Consider the following 25,240-nt stretch of genomic DNA (forward strand, 5'->3'; position numbering starts at 1 on the left):
GAAAGTTACAAAAGACTTCAGTCTAGGAGGGAGATTCAACTTCCAGAAGGAAAATGACTCTAAACATACACCCAAAGCTTTAAACGAATAGTTTAGATTAAATCATAGGGTTTTAAAGTGTTAAAATGGCAATCTGATTTAATTTGAGCAAAGAAGAACTGGCAATACAATTGCTGTGTCAAAATTCAGGAGCTGAATCTTTTGGAAGTTGCATTTGAAGTTCTACTAAGTAACAGCAATGCGACAAAGGCTGTCAAAATTTGAAGGCTCTTCCAAACCCAGCCCACAAATCTGTCATCCTTTCCCCGATTCAAATGATGGGTCTGGTCCTTCCCAACCCATCCTGTCCCAACATTTATTAAGGGCAAATGAGAGATTTGTGTCTTTGTAACAACAGCATATGAAGAAATAGAGTGGGAGACGAGTACAGTTATAATGTAAGCATATCAAAAACTGGTAGTACAAAAGTTAAAACCAGTGGTGTGGTTTAGCTTTTGTCATTTGCATAGAATAGTTTTTTTCCCTAGATAATTTATTTAATTATCTCAATATATAAATATGTAGAAGTTATTAAATAAGTCATTTAAAAAAACTCAGTAAGATTCCAAGATACATTTTTACCAGTGGGAGTTCATCATATAAAATAAATTAAAATATATGAAAGTTAGGTAGGGCTGCAACTAAATCTGAAAAAGTTCAAGTTTGGATGAGAGTTTTGTAAGGTGTTGTGTTTCAAAAGTTTTTTTTTTACCAATTGCTTTCTCCTGCTTCTTTTCAGCAGATGGCTGCGTTTGCAAGGCTTTGCAATGTACACTGCAGCATGAAAAACAAACATAAGCTGTCAAAAATAAGAAAGCCTTGCAAACTGTGAGAATATTCACCAAGACAAACCACTGAAACGTCCATCATTCCTGTGTCAATAAACGGGTCTGCTGCCCTCTGGTAAAATGTCATTAACTCCACTGTAAAATCAATCAATCAGTCAAGTAAAACTAATCAGCAAGACTAAAGGCAATGAGACAACAAGGCCAAACTCTTCAAACTGGAAGCTGAAACAGCAAGACTGCATGTTCTTATTTAAAACAGCCAGAGGATGGTTTTCTCTGGACATTAAGAGTACATACTTAAAATCTGCAGACATGCACTGGAATTAATAACACTCACACCCATCATCAGCAAGATAACACCACCCTTCAGAGATCACTAGCGGTTTCAAAGTCTCTAGTGAAAGAACTGCAAGTTGCTTGGCAACAGCAAAAAAAAGAAAGAAACTGAATATAAAAAGTTCAACATGAAAATAAAAAAATCAGTTGCATCAAACAAAATCAGACTTTGTGCTTTTTTCTGCATACTAACCACATTTTCACATCTTTGGTATCATCTTCAAACACTTTTAGACATAAATCAGGGTCAGTTTTTGACACAGACAATATGGCTCACTACTCAGAGTGGCATCTTGATGAAATGACACAAAGAGCAAGGACAACTAATATACAGAATCAGAAATAGTTTAACCACTTAATAGCAAACCAGCTTTCAAACAACAATATTCCTTTATTTAATCAGGTAAACCCCGTTGAGATCTAGATCTCATTTTCAAGAGGGACCTGACAATACATTAACAGTTAAGAGAAAAAGCTGATTTTATGACCTGAGATATTTCAAAACAGCTCAACATGTCCTTTCTGCATAAAAAAGTGCCGCACTTCTTTTTACCAAGTGACCAGCAATGTGCAGTAGGAAGTGGGGGAGGAGCAGTACTGCATTGCTCTATACTCTTAGCAACTTGCTATATTTAGATATTTTTCTGACAAGAGAAAAAAATCAGTATCGGCAGGTCAGTTTTTTTTAAAAGATCTCTGACCGGCCAGAATACTGCAATCAGTGCAGTCCTACTTTTCTATTGAAGTGCCGCAGCAGAAATTTAAGCACTTTTCAAACCATCCATCCATCATATACTCACTTGTCCTTGCACAGCCACACTTTGTGCATGTGTATGTGTGTTGGAGGAATGACATAATTCATGCCTGAACTGCCACTGCCTTTTACCCTCATGTTTTCAAAATGGCTACATATGAGTGTTATGATATTTTTGACAGTGGACAGAGCTGAAACTGTCTGTACAGCAACCATAACCACAGAGATTTATAGTCTGACTGAGGAACACAGAAGTCTGCCAAGTGAATGGTTAGCGATTCAATCCTGTCTTTTGGCAAGACAGATGCCCAAACTGGCCCAAATCTTAAAATTGCTGTGTTTCTACTTTAGAGCAAGAAAAAGCGATTGATAGCCTGTAAGAGGCTGTACTGCGGTATAAATGAATGTATGTGGCTAACAGTGTAAAAATGTAGTCTAATCCACAATATTAGATCAAAACTAACAGTGTAGAAAAATAAAGCATAGTATTTTTGTGAGAAATAGTACATGAAGCAGCCATAACAAAGCTGTTGCTATCTTTCCACCATGTTAGTCAGTCTGTGGGGGATGAAAAGCAGGTTAAGGTCATTCCAATATGTAGGTTAAAGTGATGCAGAAGAGGACAGAGAGACTGCTGCAGCAAACAGTCTGGTCCACTGACCTCCTTTGGTCGTCTCTCTTTCTGCAGTATTATGTGTCCTCCACACTTTAAAGCTAATCAAACTGATTGTTTCTGCTATCCTCAAACACAATGACCCCCATCGGACACACACAGGCCTACACCTTTCACTTAAGCTAATGTTACACTTTCGCTTTACGTCCGGGCACATAAAATATCTCAAAGTAATATTCCAAAGCTACTTCTGACTCATTTCAGTTTAGTTTTTTTTTAATTATTTTACCTGTGTGATGAATGTTGATGATGAAACAGCGCTGATTTCTTTTGCTTCCCTGCTGCCGACTAATCAAGGGATAATAACCGGGATTAGTTCTTTTGTTTTTTTTTCTTTCTTAAAGAAAGGACAAATGCTTAACTGACCGGCTTACGACGGAGCTACTTCTTTTCCTCAGCACCCGACGACCGGTCAAACGAGGCGGGGAAGCAGCGGAACCGATCCTCCTCGCGCGGTCCCAGCAGCCGTTGTAACGGTAACGGCTGCTGCCTCCAACTGGGATGGCACTGAGCTCCTCTCACACGCCAGCTTTTCCAACCGGCCGCTCTCTCCTCCCACTTTTCCTCCACCTTCTCCTCTATTTTTCCTCTCCAGGCTTTCTCTTCTCCTCTCCCTCCGAGGCACGCGTGATGAATAATGAAAGGCTCGCGAGGTCCCAGGAGTGTTTTCTGTCCCGTTTTCTTTTTTTCAGAGCGCGAGCCGAGCACAATGAGGCCGACCCGCGTGGATCAAGTTACCACCGTCCTGCCTTTCATTCATTCATTTATTCAGCCGCTAAGCAGTCTGACTGCAGCCCTGTCCAGCTTCACCTCCCTCTCTTCTTCTTGCAAATGCGCTTAGGTGAGTTTTCAAGAGAACCAAACCAAGCAAATTATTCATTATCTCTAGCTATGTCGCTTTAAAGTAGACTTCCTTAATTAGTTTCCGTAAGTTTTTTTCCCACGTTTTTCCTCAACTCCGTTCTTTTTTCTTTTCTTTTTTTTCGCTTTATTTTACAATACAAAACTACTAATAATTGTCTAATTTTAGGAAATAAGACATGGTATAATTTATTTTTTTTTCTTCAAATGGAAATCTGAAAAGTGTGGCGTGCATTTGTGTCCAGAAACTGTAACCTCCAGTCTCCTGAGGAATGTCTCTACCAGTTTACCAATTTATGAGAATTAAATGTTTGCTCTTTCTTCTTGGAAAAAAAAAGAGAAAAAAGTCATGATCAGTCTAAATGAATGGAGAGTATCTGCAAATGCCAATTTTCAAGTCTCGTCATTGTTTCTCAATTGGATTTGACTAACACACTTTTTAAATTTGTATGTGCTAAAAAATAACAAATATCACCTTTCTCCGACTTCACGATTATATGTTACCCTGTGATGGTCTGTCTTATCCCAACAAAATTTTAATATAGAATATGTAAATGGTACAGATTGAATTTTTTAATTAATTTATTTATTTTATTATTATTACTATGTCCAACTGCCCCAGCTCTTTTGTCTGGGAGAACAGTCTGGTCTGCAGGCCAGCTTGTTTTGCTTCTGGTCTCTTTTAGTACAAAGTGAAACTGCAGTGCTATGTGGAGTATGTGGTTTGTCTTTGTCTTTCTAAAACAGACAAAGCTTTACCTGATAAAAGATGCTGTTGGGATGGCTGCATATTTTTGTTCCAAAGGCTGCAGCTTTACCATGACCTTTCCACTAATACGTCCTCTGTGTCCCAAGATGGAACTCTGCTTTTCAAAGAACATTGAATGCAGTTAATTTATTAATTTTTAATGTTTGATCTTTAAAATAGAGGCAGCAACCTAGATTTTTTTTCTCTCTTGTCTTTCTAAGTGTGAAGTGTCTTGATCACAAAAGAAGCGCACAGAGTTCATTCACGCTACTAATGGAGTTCAACAACAAGAGCTTACATGTGCAACTTTAGCTATACACTGAAATATATGAAAAGGTAAAAATTTCTATTTTTCTGTTAGCAACCAACATGTTCTGTATTCAGTCAGCTATCAGCAGGAGAAGCAGAAAACACGTCGTGTCACACATTTTACTAGCTGCAAAGAACTTGCAGTCTTGTCATTGTCACAGCACTGCGGTTGTCGTGTCTTTCATGTCCTTGCTAAACTTTTATCTGGAAAAAATTTTGCTTTGAACCCCAGATCGTGACAGACAGTTTTTTTTTGTTTTTTTTTTCTATCTTTAGAGTTGGTGTGAAACCAAAGTTTGTGACAGAATTTTAAACATATAAGGTAAAAAAAAATGCTTCAGGGCTCACGTAAACCATAAAAAAGTTGAATCTGAATTGGTAAACATTCATTACTCACCATGGCAGATTGGTGGTCTATCCTTGGAAAAGGAGCTTCAAAGCCATTTGCTGTCATTATGGTGGCCTCTTGGCTGTAGCCTGCACAGTGAAATTTGAGTTATTGTTTTCATAGTTTTACTTGTTATATATGACCACATTTGAGAATTTTGATTGTGTTACAAGCAGTTCCTTCTGATTGTACCTGAACCACTAAAGCATAAATGTCCACACACAAAAATTTCAGATTTGTTCACATCTATGTAAAGATAATGACTGCGCCACTAAATAGGAAAGTGAAACAAAAAAATTTTTTTCCTCATCATGCACATAGAAATGTTTAAAACATGAACATGTGTGATTTTATGCAGATTTTAATTCTAATCTATCATTCTTAGTAATATTCATCTTTTCATTCTGAGAATCTAACTTCTTTCGCCACTTGCCTTACTAGTTTAATAGTTTCTGCTGGATGGATGTAAACTAATTTTGTATAGCCTGTATATTATGTGTTCCCACAGGATTTGTGCAGTGGTATTAAAGGAATTTTTCATGAGGACTGAGAATTATACTGAAAGAGAACATGTATTTTTAGTCTGCATCCTGTGTCCTGTCACTTATACTTGTAACAACATAAATCTGCTAAAGTTAAACCTGGCAACATTGAGAAATTATAGTGCAGTCAGGGTATTTCTACTTCATTTACATACTCTTTGGTGTATGCCTTTAGAGACTATATGCAGTCTCTAAAGGTATAAAAGTCACATTAATTTGGGGCTTTCAAAGATTTCATCATTAACAGTCATCTGGAATATTTCTAACTGGATATTTGATCACTTTTCTTGGCAGAATTGAAAGAGTTGGTTTAAATTGGAGAAGGTGAGATCTATAGGAAAGTCATTACAGAAACTTAATGTTAGCCTACTTTATCCATTTCAAACCCCGTTTCATATAATCCCAAAATGCGGAAAAATTATGTGTAGCTCTTAAACATCTCATCCAACCTGTCATCAAACAAAAGGAAAATGGATTATGAACCAAGGTTAAAGTCTGTTATAAAAATGGAAACTGAAAAACTGTCGGTGTCCACATTGAAACAAGTTAAACATCACAACTGATGTATAACATGCCCACTAAAAAAGAAACTCCTGCTCCAATTCCTTCAAATTCAGTTGCTGATTCACTGCCAGTGATAATGGCACATTGCAAAAAGGTGAGTAGAGAAATGAAGACAGAGGACTGTTTCTCCAAATTCTTTAAATTCACCTCAAATTTCAGCTAGATGATTGAAACTTGGATACAGCTTGCTGTTCCAACAGGACAAACAGCCACAACACACATAAAAAGATCATCAAATTTACACAAACCCTACCAATTCTGCCAAAAAATAGTAATCAAACATTCAGCCAGAACTATGATGGAAGCTTGCCTATGAAAAGTTTATGGTAGAGGTGTAATTATCTCATGACAAATTACTCTAATATTAGAGGTGGGTGGATCGGTCCAAAATATCACTAATATTGTTACCAAGTCGGTATTAGTGCTGGATCAATACTATACTTTAGTTTCATATTTCCTCTTGAAATTTATTTTATTTTTGCACTTCAGTTTCTCAGCCCTACCTGAAAGAATGTTGCTTTGATTTGCTCCCAAATGATACATTTCTGCACTTTGTTTATTTAGGAAAAATGCACACAAATTTGTTTTGTTTTTCTATTATGTTGATATGTCATTAAGGTGTTTGGTAGACACCAACTTTGCACAAATTCTATTCTAGGTAAATAAAACAGAAAAACAGTCAGAATTTTGATGATATGTCAAACTTAAATAATAAAAACTGTCTGTATCAGTATTGGTGATAGCCCAGTATTTACCTGGTATCTTATCAATACCAAAATATGCCCTGTTTACATATCACACACCTTTACTAAATACTATATAAGTGGGGGTAGATATTTAAGCCTGTCCTGTTTAATTTTGACTGAGTGAATTTGAGTTAGACTTAAAACAAGATCATATCAACAAGACTGAATGTTTTTGTGTAATTAATTCAGATATTTTGTTCCCTCTAATGCTTACCAATGTGGGGAAAAAAACATGCTGTCCAAATGTTCTGAGTATAATGCCCAAAAATTATGTTATGTAAAATTTGAACCCTAACAAAATATGCGTGCTTTGTTAGTGACATTGGATATTATGATAGCTGGGTGCAGTAAGGACAGCTTGTGATCTCTTGTCAGCAGCCAAAGAAAAAAGTGAATGTTAGAGACAGATGGAAAGAACAACAAGCAGGAGACAGCAGGGGGTTCACTGGAGAAACTCAGCTTTATTGACAGAAGATGGAGGGAGAGGTTACAGATGTCAGAGCAGAGAGAGAGGGTGGAACAGAGGACGTGACAGAGTGATAGGGAAGTACGGAGAGAGGTGTGAACAATAGAAAATGGCTCCTTAATTTTTGTTTCAACAGTCCAAACAACCATGAGGGTAGACAGTCAGGAAAAGGGAGACTCCTACAGATTCACATGAGTACTGCAGGCTTGGCAGTGGGACTGGTAAACTGAGTTTCCAATGTGTTTGTCCTTACTTTACATCCAAACAAACAGAAACCCGTTCAGGGAAGCTGCATTGGTCTTCCTACATTCCCAAACTGTGAAAATGTTTTCTAATGAAGGTATTTTGTCCACTAACTGCTCAATAATGGGAAAACAGGAAAATAAGTTAAAAAATCTCTTTCCAGCATGCGCACTTTTGGATACTTTTCTCAGCGATAAAAAAAAAAACAGTAGGATGAGGCATGTTTTATCCAACCCAGGTGAGCAAAGAAGGATTGTTATTCTCATTGTCCTCAGCCTTGAGAGCCATTCAGTTTGCTTGGTGTAAATAAAATATCTCATATCACAAGAGTTTTGAAACAACAGTTGCAAACAAATGGGCGAAGAGTTATGTGTGGTTAATGGTGAGATCACACACAGCAAAGCAGTGGGTTGAGTGAAAATATAAAGATCTTAATTGTGCGCTCAAACAGTGACTAAAAAGGCATTGCAGAATATTTCTAATACCATAATTTGAATTATTCTCTATACCTACAAACATGTGGTAAATAAATGCATCATTAAATAAAATATAGAGGGTATTTACATTCTTTTTCAACATAGGATGCCAGGTTCTGGCATACCTGCTCAGTACCTAATTCAATAGCTTGCTGGATTTACTGACATTTGCTGTAGCCAGTCACGTTAAAGCATATTTTTGTTTGAAGAGTAAAATGCAATTCCATAGTGGGAGCTCAGTGTGTGATTTGTGGACAGAATCACCTACAAAAACATATTCATGAGACCACTTAAGGCTGGAATTGTTATTGTTTCCACCAGAGTTAGTAGCCAGAGCAGGAGGGGAAGTTAGATTCTTTAGTAGAAGATCAGGGTCAGTAAACGAGTCAATAAATAACTGTGGAGAAGTATTAATGTTGTGTCTAAAAATCAGAGTGCAGAGGCACATATCCGGTAAAGTCTCGAAATTCTAGCTCTATTTTAAATATCCAGATTTAATCTGTCTATCTATATATATATATATATATTTATTTATTTTACACTTTTTAAAAGTTTTTTTGTTTAAAAAAACACTGCTTTTGGGTTTTGAACTTATTATTTTATATGTGAAGACACAAAATATTGTGTTTTTGTTTTCCCAAAAATATTTCTGAAATCTCATCTCTGTCCTGAACTTGATTTTTTTATTCCATCTCATCTTGTGAGATGGATGTTTCATCACATTGCTTATTCCTGATAGAGGTCAGCTGCACAGGAATCTAATACCACTAATTGTCTGATTTAAAACTGGAACAGGTCTGACTGGTGAGTGAATCATGTCAAGATCAGAGTTCATGCATTAAGCACGTTAGGTGAGTTTCCTGATTTTTTTTTTTTTATGGCAAATTGGAGTTACGAACTCCTTCCCAAATCCTTGAGAAGTTTTAGCATCCTTCTAGCCAAAGGCTGTGCTGATTGTAGGAAGAGCTGGCAGTGCTTTTAGTCTTTTTGTTTTTGTAAAAAGTGTAGTATTTTCCACATCAATTAAATGATGCTACAAAAAGTACTCATTAAAAGCATGTAACTTTTTTTTTTCCAATATAAGCTCATAAGAGCACATGTACAACTGTAACACCAACGTAACTTCTGTGTTAGTAGTTGTAAATTATTTTATGTTTAACTGTTTAAATATGCATTCCCACACTGCAGAATGTATTTGTTTTCAGCTGCCTGTGCTTTTAATAATTAGACACACTGGAAAAGTTGGCTGTTTTGATCCTACTGGCTGCCAAATGGTGATCCGGACCTTCCTATTGGCTTGTGAGTTAGGAAGAACAAGAATGAGAGGAAATGACCTCAGCAGTGGAGCTGTTGGAGTTAGTGGTGGAAGCACCAGAGGGAGAAGAGAGCGAAAACAAAAGGTTTCTTGCGGAAACACGCATCATTGGATTTTTGAGTTTCAAAACAAAACAACGTGTGGTTGCATAAGAGAAGCAAAGAAATAAAAGTATAATAGAAACATCTATTTATCTCTATATTTTGTTAGAACTATCATTGTTGTAGAATGAACAGGCACGTAAAGAAACCAAGGCAACAAATACCCACCTCTCCTGTCTCTGGAGAGAGACTCTGTACAAAGAAAAGTGTGGGTTGGTTCAGTTCGTACATTTCTCTGTGTGATTGTTTTTATTGGTGTGTGTTGAACAGGAGGCTGAGGGTTAACAGAGGAGGATGTGGCCTAACAGAAGGAGTTAAGGAGAAACAAGTGATGCTTTGTTTGAACGCTTAATAGGCTGTAACACCAGGGGAGATGATTTGGTTGGTTGATGTGCGACTGATTGTCTGTAAAGCCTTGTTTACAGAAAGCTGATGCTGTTTGGCAAACAGCCTATTGTTTTTCTTCACCTTTGCCCGGACAGACTTTTCCATAATCATAGGTTTTTGGCACAGATATTCTCACCCCTTAAGCTTTTGCACTTTTTGCCACCTCAAAATCACAAACCTCACTATTTTATTGGGATTTTACCTCATAGACCAAATAAATTGGTGCATAGTTGTAGAGTAGAAGGCAAATGAGATATGGTTTTCAACTTCTTTATTAAAGAGAAGTCTTAAATGTGTGGCATGTGTATGTAACCACCTCACTGCTATTATAGCTGCAAGTCTCTATCGTCTCTGCTCATCTTGAGACTGAAATCAATGCCCATTCTGTTTTGACAGGATGGAGAGTTTTTGTGAACATGAACATTTAGTCTTGCCACAGTTTCTCAACTGGATACAAGTCCAACCTTTGTCAAGGCATGAATAATACTAACATTAATACATTTTGGAAGGTGAACCCAAGCCTTTTGTTGCCTCTAGCAAGTTTTCTTTCTGGGATTTCTCTTTCTTAAGCATCATCAAGTTTGACATTGACTTCGACTAGCTTCAATGTCCCTCTTGGAGAAAAGCATCCCCACTTCATGACACTGCCACCAGTGTATTTCACGATGGAGATGGTGTTCTATATCATGTTCAGTGCCAGGTCTCTGCTATACACATGTGTTGGCTCTCATCCTAATAAAGTCCCTTCTTCCACAACTTTGCTGTGGCCCCTCAATGACTTGCTGGAAGCAGTAAACATAAATATTAATTACTTTCTACAAAGATGTTTTTCTTCCTGCCACTTTTCCATAAAGGCTGGATTTATCTTGTCTTTGTTCACTTGAGCTGTTGTCTATTTAAGAATATTTTTGAAAACCGTTGGTTATTTTTCTTTCATTTCACCATTATATGCTACTTCCTGATGGTCTAGCAAATAAAATCCCAATAAAACACATACAACATGCATAATAGCTCAAGGGGTATGAATATTCTTAACAGCTTATTTTCTGCATCTTTTTTGATGATCTGAATTCACAAAATACCACATTGTCTGATAAGACAGCAGGTGGAAGTGTTATAGAGGTAACGAGAGAGCAAAAATGATCAGGTGGCTGAGCAGAAAGTCAAACGTGAGACAAGAAATGGAGTGTGTTTGTGCATGTTGTGCCAGTCATTCAGAGTCCAGAGGAGGAAGCTAGAGCTTCTGTTAGTAATCATCCAAACACAGCGCAGAGGAAGGTGATAATAAAAGGTTGGAAGAGGGAGAAGACTCAGTCACATGAGGATGCAGCACTGGCACCGTTTCCTCTTGTCCGTACCTGTGGCGGGGGTGAGGCCGGGCGGCGGGGATATGTTTGCTTCTGGGTTTGCAGGGGGTGAGGACGCGCTGTCCGGTTCGCGCCCGTCAGACGACAGTTCCGTGCTGACGGCCTCGGACGTGGCCGGCCGTCCCGACACCAGGTCGGCGGCGGTGCCGTCGATGATGGAGATGTCAGTGACCGTCTTCTCCCTCAGGGATTTCTCATCATCTTCGTCAATGAGCACGACCTCGGCCTTGACTGCACCGTCAAAGCCGAGCAGCCTCCTGCTCTCACTTGTGTCCTCAACATCCTGGTAGCCAAGGAATACCATGGTGACAGGGTGCTCCGTGCTGGCTTGGGGCATGGGGCTGAGCTCACTGCTCTGATTGGCTGATGAACCTGGTTGGGTTGTAATGGGAGCAGAGGAAAGGGGCATCATGCCCAGCCGGGTTTCCCTTTGGAGGGTGATCTGGGCTGGTGGACTGGAAGGAATGGATGGTGGGGCACAGGAGGGGGGTGACAGATCGTCAACATCAGCAGGAGAAACGTAAGCTTGACGTGGAACTGGGGTCACCGTCACCTGACCCCTCCCACTGTCTCCTCTTCCTCCTGCATGTGAAGGCCTGGCAGCTCGCTGGACTAACTCATCAACCTGTGCAGAGCTCCAGCCGTTCTCCACGGTGCTGGTAGAGACGCCCCCAGAGGAAGTGACCTCGTAGACGACTTTCCTGCCATCATCGTAGACCTTGACACCCCGCGAAGCCGCCTCCAATGGGCTGACGCGATTGGCCGACAGGATGCGCTGCTCACCAGTCTTCGGGTCGTGCTGAACGTTGATCTCCATGGCGAACATTGCTGTTAGAACAAGAGGTGTGGGGTGGGATGGGATGGAGGGGAGAGTGGGTTTGAAGAAGGAGTTAAGGGGTGGGTTGAGGGAAGTGAAAAGGGGGGTGGGGACAAAAAGGTGAGGGGATGAAGTGGGAGGATCCAAAACAGTTTCTTAAAAAAGTGATCATTAAAATCATATCTGTTAAGCTGTTAGTAAATTATCAATTTATCCAGAATATTAGGGAATCTAATCAGTATGGGAAACCAAAAATATTTTACTGTCAACATGTTGATACTAAGTCAGGATAAACAGATAATGGTAAACTTGTCACCCCTTATAGTTTTGTATTCAACTTTCCATTTTAAATTAATTACTGTCTAAAAATGTTAATTAATGACTTCCGACTTTCTATTTTTCTCAGTGTATTAACATGGTATGACATGGAAGCCCACTCCCAAAGCCACTCTTCAAAATTGGAAAGACAAAAGAACAGACTTTTCAAGCGAGGTGATGAAGAAAAATCAACTCGACCAAACTTTTGTCAAGTCAAGAAAGAGCAAAAGTTAAAGAGGATAAAACAACTGTAATGGAGAATTGGGTCAAAGACTGGCATCTTGGGGTCACCAAATCTTCATACCAACCAGAAGATGCCATGTATTTGACAGCTGATTGTTTGGGTGATGCAAATAAAATTACCTTTTCTATCCCACCATCACAGGTCCCACTTATTGGAAAAAGAGGGTTGTACAAAAGTATTAACATCGCAAGACACTGACATTATAAAAAAAAAACAAAACTAACAATTATTTTGCTCTAATATTTCATACTCTATTGAATAAATGTAAATTTTTTCCAATGTGAGCTCATTCTACTGCAATAACTTTGCAGATCATTATAGAAGTGCCAATAAGCATGAAGGTCGCTGTATAAACCCAGCTCCCACTGTGACTGCCGCAACTGCACTGCTGCTAAAGTTGAGCTTTTGTTTTTCAGGGCTCACTGCACAGTCAGCAGCCCTTTATAGTATGTAATAAATTGAGCATGCAAGATAGAGAACCCATACTTTCAAACTATGTCATTATTTCTCAGATGCAGCATGCATTTCTATACTAAAAGTAGTTCAGATCTGCTTTTTCCAGTGATAATACTAGTAAATACACAGGTTTGCTAATAAAAAAGTAATTGAAAGCATTATTCCATCTTTGATATTTAAGAGCTTTCATTTATGTGGATATTTAGTGAAATAACTTATCCTGATTTACTTTCCGAGAACTTCAGAGTTGAAAATTGGCTCAAATGTGCGCATATAGGACTCGTCTGTTCTTCTAGTGAGGTCATACTAGTCATAATCCCTCTTGGCTCAGACCCAAAACCTTTCTATCCTCTCCTCCCTCCCTCCCTCTTTTTCTCCTCTCTTATTCTTACCGGGTCTTGATGTGGTGTGCTCTCCAGAGGCAGGTCGGTCGCTCCGGAGATAAGCGGTCAGGTCTAGGTGGTTGGGATCGAGATCCGAGTAGTCCGAGACGGGGGCGGACATTCTGCCGGCAGCATCTAGTGAGCGGGAGCGCAGGAGGAGAAATGGCACATGGTCAGTGAGATGAGAGAGAATCACACTCAACTCAAACTCTAGGCTGTTAGAGATCCGTAAACATGAGCACGCTGGGGACACACACACACTCACGCCCACACACCTCAGTGATGTAAAGCCACACCCGTGCGAAAATAATACACACACACACAGAGAGCCCAGCCTCTCTACAGGAAAACTAACCCCACCCCTGCGTGACCCTGACCACCCCATCCACATAAACACCGTCGCACTCTCCCTCTCGGTTTCTGTGTTAGTGCCAACACTGGTACCCCTGAGGTACAGTGCTTATGCAGCAGAAGTGTGTCCAAGTCCATGATTGTGTATTTGTCATTCCATATACGTGTCTATACGTGTGTGTGTCTGCAGAAACAATGCATCAGGGGCTTACGAGGCTTGTTGGTGAACAGTGGGGAGATAAAGGCAGCGGCTAGAAGGTGCAGAGTCATGGCCTTGTGTGTAGGCGTGAGCTTCAATAGTCTCGCTGAGCTTCATTGTGTGTGTGAGTTAGTTTTGGTTCAGTGCATGTATATATTTATGTCTGTGTGGAGGCGTGTGTGTGCGTGTGGCTGGCTGGCTGTGTGTTTGGGGGATTCAGGAGTGAGCTCTGGCTTCCATCTCTCCTGCCTCAGCGAGACTATTATTCACACACCCGCCATGCAGCTGCACACAAACACAGTTCAGGGTCAAGTTATTGCACTTTCAATGTATGCGTCGGGGTGTGTGTGCGTGTGTAAATTTGTTCCATTTTCTCATTACCGCAGCCTTAAACTGTGCAGTTTCATTAATGCAGTACAATGTCCAAAATACACAAGCAAACAAGGCCTTTATAATAAACCACCAAAGTCAGCAAAAGTAGATGATAAAAAAAAAAAAAGCTGCAGCTGGTTTAATCATCATGAGTTCATCCAAGAAATCCACTTGGCTTGGACTACAGTGTCTTTACCTTGTTTTGCCTTTGCAAAATATCTTATGGAACAAATAAATTACATTTAAACAAGGATATTAATAAAGTTCATAAACTGCAATGAAAAAACAGCCTGATGCTACTCAATGTATCAAATTCTGAGGATTATTTCACTCCAGATTAGGACTGACTCTCCAGAGCCTCTTGGACAGATAGAAAGTTGCCAAAGTGTGGTAAATTTGGAAGTTTCTGAAGGCCATTATGACCCTACTAGACTCTTTCAGTGCTATCCTAACGCAAAGTATTATCTTTGGTATCACATTGGCACTAGTGTGGAGTTTCTGCACCTTCATCATCAGTTTCAGTCTACAAGTAGAGGTGGAACCGCCATCAGTATTTTCATCAGCTTAACCAGCAGTATAGGAGGCTGCAGTTTATTTGATTTCCTGTACAGAGTGCTGCAGATTGCTAAGGGTCATGACCTGTGCTAAAATTTCAAACCAGGGAAGTGCACTGTGGATTTAATTTGGCGAGTGCTTACAGAAAAAAAAGAAAGAAAATATTTTCTAAAAGAAAAATAAAATCTTTTTTTTTTATTTATTCTTGGACTCTAATAAGACTGGGACTTTTAAGTCTAAATATGGTTTTCATGGCTTTATAGATGGTTTTTATGACTGTGATTATGTGACTGTAAACTTCTATTCTAAACATTGTTTTAGCTGCTTGGTGAGCAGCAGATGTAATGCATACATCATCCACACCACCAAAAGGATTGTCATGTGAGCAACATGGCCAGTCTTGTCTTGGTCAACACACACGTGTGTGTTGACCACATGTTATGGCCTCATATTATGGCTAAGGTTCCGGTGATCTCTTACTGTTCCTCAGAAAACCTCTCTGACAACTTGTAAAGATCATCCACAGTTATTTTTAATGCCAGGATGCAATTTTAGTTCAGTGTAAAAACAAAAGAGGCATCATGTGACTTTTACCTGGCCTCATATTATGTGAGCATTTTCACATGTTCATTTTTCATTCGTCTTACCTTTTTCCTGGGTCATCAGACTCTGCAAAAAGACGAGACAAAATCTATTTAAGCTATTGCAGCAGAGCAGGCCAACAGAATATGAATCTAGTCTATGTTGATCTCTAACTGATCTCTAGTAGTTTATTAATATGACTGCTATCTTAGTGCTATTCATATTCTTTGTGCTTTCAGGTTAATGAGGTTGCTTCATTGTTTTGATTAACATTAGTATTTCAAATTAAATATAAAAAAAACAACAAGCGTTTAGGTTGAATCCTTTCTCCGAGAAACCACATTGTCAGTAAAATACCAAAAAACAGATTTAAAATAAACTAAAACTATAATTTGTGGGCAGCTGACATTTATTTTAATGCCAGAGTACAGCACTAGTCAGGTAATTTCAGTATTTTCAGACCTTTCAATTAAATGTCACAAATTACTACATTTTTTAGGCTTTACAGATTAAATTAGATTTTTTTTTACCTTTTGCAGGTCTTCTATGGAGCGCTCCGTCTCTTTCAGGCGCTGGCGAAGAACTTGCTCTTTGGCAGAAATTTGAGACTCTTCACTCTCAAGTGTACTAATCTCAGACTCCAACCTGCAAGCAGACAAAATCCCTCAAAAAGGTTGATGTTTGTACAGGTGAAAGTTAGATAATAGTGTCATGTACATTAGAAAACATCTCTCAACTGTAATGTAGCTGAGGACTGAGCTACAATATTACTGTTTTGACTTCCTTTTTCCCCCCCTAAAACGTGACAATTTTTACACATCGTCACAATTCTCCAAACTACAACACAAACAAGACTGTGTTCATACAAAAGCATGTCCACTCCATGCTCATAGATTTTTAAGAGATGGATGTAACAACAATACTAGGAAGTTCTCTGGGAGGAGGACCACGGCTTGTTCCCTTGCTTCAGATTATGTCCCTCGGGGGAAATGTGGTATTTGTGAGGTCAGAGTGTGTTAGAATGAAAGGTAAAAGGGTTCAACACAATACCACATTAAGAAGCAGTCCTTCTTAATTTAGTGAACCTATGAGGTTCTGTCATAATCTTTGGGGTTATGACAGAACTGTTTTATCTGAGGGACATTTTACCCAAAACACATCACTGAAATTATTAGACCTCCTGTAATAACTTGACCTTGTTCAAGTCTGGACTTCGGTGGGAATTCAGTCAGTTATCTGGGAGCGGTGAGGATGACGATGTTCTGTTAGATTTGTGGATGTTCCTATGAAATTACACAGGAACTAATTATCCTGTTACATTTGTGCTCATGGTCAAAATACTTCTCTCATGTACAAAGCATGCACATACAGTACGTCATTGTGGCAGCAGTAACGTTATCAAGCTGTAATGTCAAATTCCCATTGGATGCAAATACGTTTTTTTCCCCTCTATTTACACAGAATTGTTCTGAACCAAAAAATGTCTCTTTGCCTCTTTAAAGTATTGTTTGAAGAACAACAATTAGTTTATTTTAGTCAGGGTCATCTAAAATGAGAAATTTAAGGGCTTGTCTTAACAAAAGGCACTTTAAATTGTCCTTGCTTATGGAAAGACTTTAACAAACATATCACTGTACAAGACAGGAACCAGAACTCTGAAGATTGTTATTGGTTGTGTTGCCTCATTCTGACCTGGGGGGGTTGGATGCTTCATCATTTATTTCCATATGTGGATTTTGTTCTGAATAAAAGAACTAACAAAAGTATTCATGTCTTTTCAAGCTTTCTTTTTTGTCACGTTTCAACCACAGATTTGAAAGTATTTTTTTGAGACTTTGTGAGAAGCGCCAACACAAAATGGTGCACAAGAGTCGAGTGGAGCTTGCTTTCAAGTTGTTTTTGAAAAGCAATTTCAGACCCAAGTCCAATAAAGTATCAGACTAGATTTTTACCATCAACAGGCAACATTTCTAGCATGTTGTTTTGCAAAGCAGGTAGAGCCAAGTCAATTAAGGTTTATTTGCACAGCATATTTCAGCAACAAGACAATTCCAACTGCTTCATATCACAAAAACTTCTTGCAGTCATCAATTATTAAACAAGCAATAAGAATTACATTTTGTGTAATTCTAGAAACTTTGCAGTTTTCTAGAAGTTTGTTCCATTTTAGTGGTGCATAGAAGCTGAATGCTGCTCCTCTATGTTGGAGCCATACCCTAAAAGACACAACTGATGTTGCAACACATTTCTAGAAACTTTGGGGGTTTGACTACAAGTGGAGACCCACTTTTCAGATGTTTTTCTTTAAACACTTTTGAAAAATGCTTTCCTACAACAATACATTAAAGTTTGTTGTTCTGTTGTGGCAAAAATGTTTAAAAGTTCAAACAATTTGCAAGAAACCATGGCTGAATGATGTTTGGGGTGTGTCCTTGTGTGTTTGGATGCTCAGAGCTTGTGGATTTCACACAATATAAATTGCCTTAAATTGGATACAGAGATCCAATTTAACTCTGTAAAAGCACATTTACAATTAGCTATTCTTCTGCCAAATAAATAATGCACATCACTCCCTCTGCTATATGAACAATTTCTTGCTAATTCTCCCATTTGTTTAAAAAAACAGTAATTGCCTCATCAAACACACATTTTTGTTTATTTAATATGACTGCAAAACTCTTTTGCTGATGCACTCAGACTCGCTGTCTGTGGGGTCTAATGTGTTTATAACATAAAAAATGAATTGGAATTTAATTTTAACTGTCAGCTGGAAGAAACAGTTAAAATCTAAAGAAAGAACATTTATCTCAATAATCCATCTGACTATTAGATTAGATTAAATGTGTTTATGTTATTTAAGTCTCATCTTTCAGTAACATCTTTAAATTATTTTATGTCTACAGAGGCTCGTTGGATTTCAGGAGGCTTTGATTTGGTGCCATCTAGTGGTTAGAACAATAAACGGAGACCCTGATGTTGCAACATCAGAGTTCCACGAAGCTTCCTAATAATCCTGGAAGGACCACAACACTTGCCACTGTACCCGCCCTGTTTCCGAACTACAGGCCACCCAGTTGCCATGTTTACCCCTGAGAGGCCAGCAACCGCTTTCTATGTCATACATGAAGGTAGAGCTGCACATCTGGTTTCATGTGTGTATCCACAGGGTGAGACAGTGATCCAACGAGATAAACAAATAAGACCATGATACAGTTATTAATTATATTCTCTGTGGTGTGTGTCCTTTATTCTTTTTCAATTTGTGCAATTCACTGCTACCACTGTATGATGCCACCAGCATTTTGTTTGACAGTTCTTGGGTTTGAAAGCTCACTGTCTCAATGTGGCCAAGTACCTCAGTCTTTATCTCACCAGAGCATTTAGCTTTTCTCCAGAAGATATTTGGCTTGTCCGTATGAGTGACTGCAAAATTTGTTTTTAAACAGCAACTTTGTTTCATCTGAGTTTAGATCTGACGGTTTAAACTGGGTATTTTAACATGACAGTAATGCTAAACAGAAGGAAAAACTGTTTTGTGAATGAATAAATCAGCCATACATTAGTTTCTGGGAGACTGTTCTTGTTTTTAAGTTAGCATCACGGCCTTACATTCACAGACAAAGCTTTCTCTCACCGTCTAGAGACTTTATCCAACCCATTGTTTAACGTTCAAAGGATCCAGAGAAGAAGGATAGAACTTTAAAAATAATACACAATGCATTCTGAAATTTGGTCAATGAAAGTGCTTTCTCAAAATGTTTCCTTAAGAAGATGAGTACAGCTGATTTATTCCTTTCAACAACTCGGTGTCAGACTGTTTTTAATTAAAAATGTAAAAATGTAATGTAACACAGCTGAAAAGACAATTTCAAACAAATATGCTAGCAGATGTTAAACAAATCCCTGCACAAAATATGGGAATGCTGCAAACAAGAGCAATTTCCTCAAATGTCTTTTCATCCTCTGCATTTTTCATGGGAAAATTAAATCTAGATTTGATTATTTTTGTATTTATAAGCAGAAAAAAATCAAGCATACCATAAACATAAGAGTTTAGTTTAATGATGAAAAGAATTTGAAACCAGGATGTTTATATTGGAATTTAAACTGATCTAAAAAGGGTCCCTTCTATTTTGGTGGGAAACTTTTAAGTTAAAACTGCAGCATTCAGAAATTAATCTATGGCTTCAAAATACTCTCACAGTGTTTGGTATGAGTTGCTTTCAGATGGTATTAGTAGTATGTAAAGCTAAAACTAAAAATCATCTTGAGAAACTTTTATTTATGGAAACAAAACAAATAATTTTTTATGTCTTCTTGTCTTTGGGAGCACCCTCTATAGACAAGCTTAAAAATAAAAACCTTAATATAAAGACTAGTCTCACCAGGACTGTTTGATTCTGCACCAATTAGGGATTTATTAAAAAGGTTTGACACATACTTGACATTTTTCTTTATTTGTGTAAACAACAAGTCCTAAAGATCCTCAAATATAGGTCTAGAAATCTATGAGAAAAATCTGCTCATGTAAATTTACCCAAATCTTCAGACAGGGCAAAAAATCAAAAGCTAAAAAAAAAGTAGAGATGTAGAAAAAAAAAAGGTTGGATGAGGACAAAAGATCATCAAAAAAAAAAAAAACTATCCATAGTAATTTTTTCATAATAAGATTATGCTCTTGTGATAAAAGAGCAATTCAATTTAAGGCTTTTTGACATTTTTTATTTATTTATTTACCAAAGGTGCAATTGCCCATAGAGGGCGTTGTAGCTTTAATAAAAATTGATCTCATCTTCCATAGAGGCAAGAATTCAGGTTAGGAAAGTAAACCAACAAAAGCAAATATTTACCAAGCGGCAGTGTGGAATAAAAGTGGACTGCCTGGGTTGGGAAAACATTTTCTAAAAGCAAAGCACACTCATACACATTTATTAGTTCAATCAGTAACTTTGCAGACCTTTACGTTTTTAAAGGACTGCAAGGTATTTGTCTCCTATTTGCAAGAAAGTCACCTCCTTAGGCTTGATTAAAAAACAACAACAAAAAACACCCTAATATAACTATGGTAGCTTGTTGGTACATGATGAAGATTAATAATATTGCATAGTGAAATGTTGGCAACAACAGCAAAATGAGTAGGCACATTCTGTCTGCTCAGAGCTCAGAGCTGGACCTCTGTGCAGGCATCCAACATGCATCACACTTTCCCACACCTGGAAAACCTACAGCTACCTTTCTGAAGCAAAAAGAAAATTCTGCAAAGATTATGTAATAGGGCATCTCACTAAGCTTGCTGCAATGTGTGAAGCTTGCTGCACAAAGATCTCCTGTGTTTAGTTCAGAACTAAAAGGTTTTCTGGTCTGGTAATTTATTGATAGCTACAACAAGATAAGATGCAACAACATTGATCTGTAATGAGAGGAGGCCAGGGGTTCGCTAGGGAACATCAGACGGACTTTGATTACACACATAAACAATAATGTTTGGTTATGCAACTATATTAAACACGGATGAAAGCGTGTGAAAAGTGGGCCAGGGTGTATTAATTACATACCGCAGACCCACAGTTAATTTTGATACGTGCACCGTCGGTGTAAATAAGCACACAAAGGCCTCCTCTTGCCGCATTGCTCTTGCTTTAAATAGAGCGGTAAAATATAACCGGACCATCTGAGGCCGATGTGTGCACAGAACGGAAACCACACCGATCCCTCACAATGATGGCGACATCTGCACAAAGCCGTCTGCTGCGACATAAAACGAGCAGTAATCCAAAAGAGGCACGGTGTGGGCAAGCATGGGTCAGTGCCACCCTGCGAAAAGACCTTCCTCTGCTAAATATCCCTCTCTGTATTTACTTATCCCAGCCATGTAATGACAGACAAGTCTGTAAAACCACAGCGGCTGCAGCTACACGCTTTTATTCAGACCCTTTGTGCATCTCTGCAGAGTTGGAGTCTTCTTTTCCTCACATTGAAATGTCTTCTGTTATCTCTCCGTCTGTGCTCGTCTCCTCCCTGTCAGTTTCAGTAGTTAAGTACTGTGCTTTGCCAAAGTATCCACCTCCTTCAACTGTATAGCTAGAATAAAGGGGACAGAGTACAGATACATGCACATTTCAGGTTTTTATTCATAAAACAAGTAAAAACCACCCGTTATTTTCCTTTTGCCCTACATTTGTGCACTACTTTGTGCCAGTCTGTCAAAGAAATCTCAAAAAGACACAGAACTTTGTGTCTACATACAAAAGGTTGAAAAGTTCAAGGAATTTAAATACCTTTGCAAGACATTGTATGAAAAAAGATCATATTTCTTAATGTGATTTGTAGTTTAAGGCTTACAGCGCATAAAGCCGTCGTTGTTCTCCAGATGTTTTGGTGGGATTTTTTGTTGTTTTTAACAGCATGTTTTTCATTAAGTTTTTACATTCCAGGGAATATTCTGAAGGGACGGTTGTTCACTTGTAGCTCAGTAGCTCAGTTGTTCTCTGAAGACACACACAGCTGTTCTAGAAAAACTAGAAAAAACTGCAAGGCATCCTTAAACCCAACTCCTCTGTCTTTTTCTCTTGCATTCAACATTCTAATGCATGTTGCAATAGAATACAAACAGCAAGGATGAACAGGGCGTCTGGACTGAGACTGCATTTCCGAAACTTTTTTGATGTAGGGGAATGGAAGAGTGTGTGCTTTTCATCACAGAAATCCAGGCTTTAAATTTGATCACACCTTTACACACCATATTTATCTCACTCTCTCTCTCGTACTCCAGCGTGTTGAGATAGTTCACTAGTGAGCCCTAACAGTTCACCTCTGTCCCTCTCAGCAGTGGAAAGACTCCAGATCCCCCTCTTACAGGATATTCTGGGACGGTGTCCCACAGTGAGTAAATATAGACGACACACCCTCAGTTTAAAATGTGCATACACATACACACACTCACATGCTAACACGTGCTCGCCTGTCTCTGTCCTCTCCTGTTCAAACATCTACGTAGAAATATGTCCCACCTTCACACAATGTCATCAGACAAAGTGTCGAGTTTCTCAGCATTCTTTTTCCACCTGAGGTGAAAGCAATAAATTACAGATACTCAAGAATCAAAAATCCTTCAGTTCTTTGCACTTCATTTAAACGTTTTTGAGTATCCTTGCTTTGTCCTTTGATACTTTTTTTTGATATTTAACGTTGCCTCCGAATCCAAGTCTTAAAGAAATGAATGAGGGAAGCTTTGAAATTAACAGAACACCTTCTGCTCTTTTTGCAAAGTAATTCCACTTATTTTTTCTAGGCATAAGAAATTGGGCTATAGTTTCAACTTCTTAACAGACTGTCGTTATTATAAAGGGGTCACACATTCAAGTAGCAAATAAAAAACTCTTTAGACTTCCACACAAGTTTTCTGTGATCTTTACTGGATGAATAATTTTAACCTCACACATCTGAACTAGGGATCCAAGTTATGGATTAATGACTTAAGCTAAAGTTGATTGATCTTTTCAATTGGCTAATGATAAGCAGCCATTTTCTTAAAAACTTGAGTTCTCTTGTATGAAAAGTTCAGAATATGTTGAATTAAAAAAAACCAAACATTCCTTTGTGACCGCTGTATTAAGTACTTACTGAATAAACAGAATTGGGTGGCTTTCTCATATTACTAAACTTAGATATATTTATAAAACATCACAAAACAGGAACCTCTATTCTGAAACTTATTCTTAAGTTGCAGAATAGAAAAATAAAAGATGAAACTTAAGGAGCTTTTTGAGGGCTTACATTTCAAAAGAGATCTGCATTAAAGTGACGTTTCTCCTTCCCGTTCTGGTCAAGTAGTCCCCAAGTCAACTGGCTCCTCTTAAAGATGACCAGCGGCGCCCTCTTCTGGATGGCGGCCAAACTACAACTAAGCGGACGTTTTTACTTAATCAATTGGAACTCGTTAGCTAAAAACAAGTTCCAATCGGTTTTAGAAACCAACGAGCAAAACGTCGCTTCATTGTTTGCGTCCCTAATCTGAACTCGTCTTTTTAACAAAATGTATTGCAAATCTGACATCCTGGTTCACAACAAAACCAAGATGTTTGGAAATCTGACATTGTAAGACCTGAACTGAATGCTGTATCTAGATTCAGTCAAAACTTTCTGCTGTCTGGTGAAAGCAATACAGTCAAGATTTATTCTGGCGCCACATACTGGGTTTGAAACTGACTCCAGTTGTTTAAAACAACATCCCTTTTTTGAAGCTTGTTCAGGTTAAAATCACAGTTTTATTGCAGTGTCACTGTTATTTCTGTCCTCTTTCAATGTGTTGTAGGCCTGCTACAAAAAATAAAAATAAAACACAAGCTGTGCGATTACAAGCTTAATTGGGTTTTGTAAAGTAATTAAAACCACCAAGGGCAATATGTTTAAAAGGGTGTCAGAAAGCGGTTCTGTCCAATAGCAGCTGAATGAAGTGAGTCATATGAACAACTGTACTGGAGCGACACAATGCTCGCTCTTTGAGCATTCACTGCTTTTCTGTTTATACCAGATTGACTATTGGCTCCGTGTTCCTGACAGCGTCTTCTGTTGATGTTATTGCAAAGCAAGTGATAATCCACAGCATTCAACAAAGTCTCTTTCATGCACTGAAGTGACAGATGAGGAGTTGGAATCGGAATGTGAGCCAGTGATGGCAGACTGGTCCAGAACATCTGGGTCTGCTCTAATCTCACTATTCATTTTTCTTCTACTGTAAAAAGCTGCTGTGATTCCATCAGGAATTACTTTACTCTTGATGACATTAAGGCTATTGTTAGATCTCTGTCATGTTAAACTGTTAGGCATTTACACAAGTTTGGGTTTACTGATTTTATTTGCTTCACTCAGAAGCATGAGATTTTTAAAAATTATTTAGTAAATTTCCCAAAGATTTGGAAAAACAATCAAACAACAACAACAAAAAAACTGACCGTTTATCAAAATCACTTCAAGGCAAAATATGCACCTGAATTCATAGAGGATTTTAATCCAATATTTGTTCTTAAGGAAACTAGCCTGAATGGACCTGTGAAAAAATACTTTAAAAAGATATGTAGTAATTTTTAATAAGTTTTAGTACAAGATTTGGTGAAAAAAAGATCTATTTTTACTAAAATTTTCTTTTCTGTTTATAAAAGCTGCAAGCTCCACAAAAAACCCCATCTGATTTCAGAGAACATAACAGCAGACTCTTTTAAATCAGTCTGCCTCTGTTTCAGAGAAGACACAGAGCAGCACAATCTATTCTACATCTCAAACCTAGTGTGATGCTTGCTGGCACTTTATTCATAACATGATCTCAGGCCGTAAACTTCACCAGGGAATAAGAGACTGTCTTGCAGTAATGCTAAGTGGGAATCAGGAAGCTCCTCCCAAAGTCACAAACAAGGGAAATTCATGCAGGATCACATCACTCATTCCCTTTTCTTTATTTTATTTTTCAGTCCTATCAGTATCTGTCACGCCTCCCTTTCAGAGTTACACCCTGCTTTTCAGTTGCTCTCCTTATAGTTTTCGATCGACATTACACATTTTCTCGCTCGCATCAATAATAAGCATCAGGTAAGACGGATGCTGCAGTTGATGTTTTGTCTTTGATAGATGACCTATTTTGGTTAGCACATGAATGAAATGCAAAAAAGAAAACTAATAAACAGCAAACTACAAAGGCACAAAGGGAATCCAAATAGATTATGTGATCTGCATGTAGCTGTAATAAATCGGTCAAAAGCTTTTGCCAGAAAACAGAGCAACAGCATGTTTAGCAGATGTGGCAGCTTTAATTTACAGGCACAAACATCCGTTCAGCGTCAAATTGTCTTAAAGTGTGACAACAT

At 38.3% G+C, this 25,240-nt stretch overlaps 1 protein-coding gene across 3 annotated transcripts in view; it reads right to left on the bottom strand.

Annotated features, from left to right (window-relative positions):
- LOC102222530 (A-kinase anchor protein 2) overlaps nt 1-25,240 on the bottom strand; it is a 78,463-nt gene that overhangs the window by 26,244 nt on the left and 26,979 nt on the right. For 2 of the 3 annotated variants that reach the window (XM_023338461.1, XM_023338460.1), the window contains exons 5-9: nt 15,911-16,025; nt 15,446-15,467; nt 13,331-13,456; nt 11,095-11,931; nt 4,906-4,985 (exon numbers count right to left, since the gene is read on the bottom strand). In XM_023338461.1, the coding sequence (XP_023194229.1) occupies nt 4,906-4,985; nt 11,095-11,931; nt 13,331-13,456; nt 15,446-15,467; nt 15,911-16,025 (1,180 nt within the window). The remainder of the gene's footprint in view (nt 1-4,905; nt 4,986-11,094; nt 11,932-13,330; nt 13,457-15,445; nt 15,468-15,910; nt 16,026-25,240) is intronic. The other variant, XM_023338463.1, reaches the window with a different exon arrangement.

Source organism: Xiphophorus maculatus, chromosome 8, assembly GCF_002775205.1.
Source record: "Xiphophorus maculatus strain JP 163 A chromosome 8, X_maculatus-5.0-male, whole genome shotgun sequence".
Lineage (NCBI taxonomy): Eukaryota > Metazoa > Chordata > Actinopteri > Cyprinodontiformes > Poeciliidae > Xiphophorus > Xiphophorus maculatus.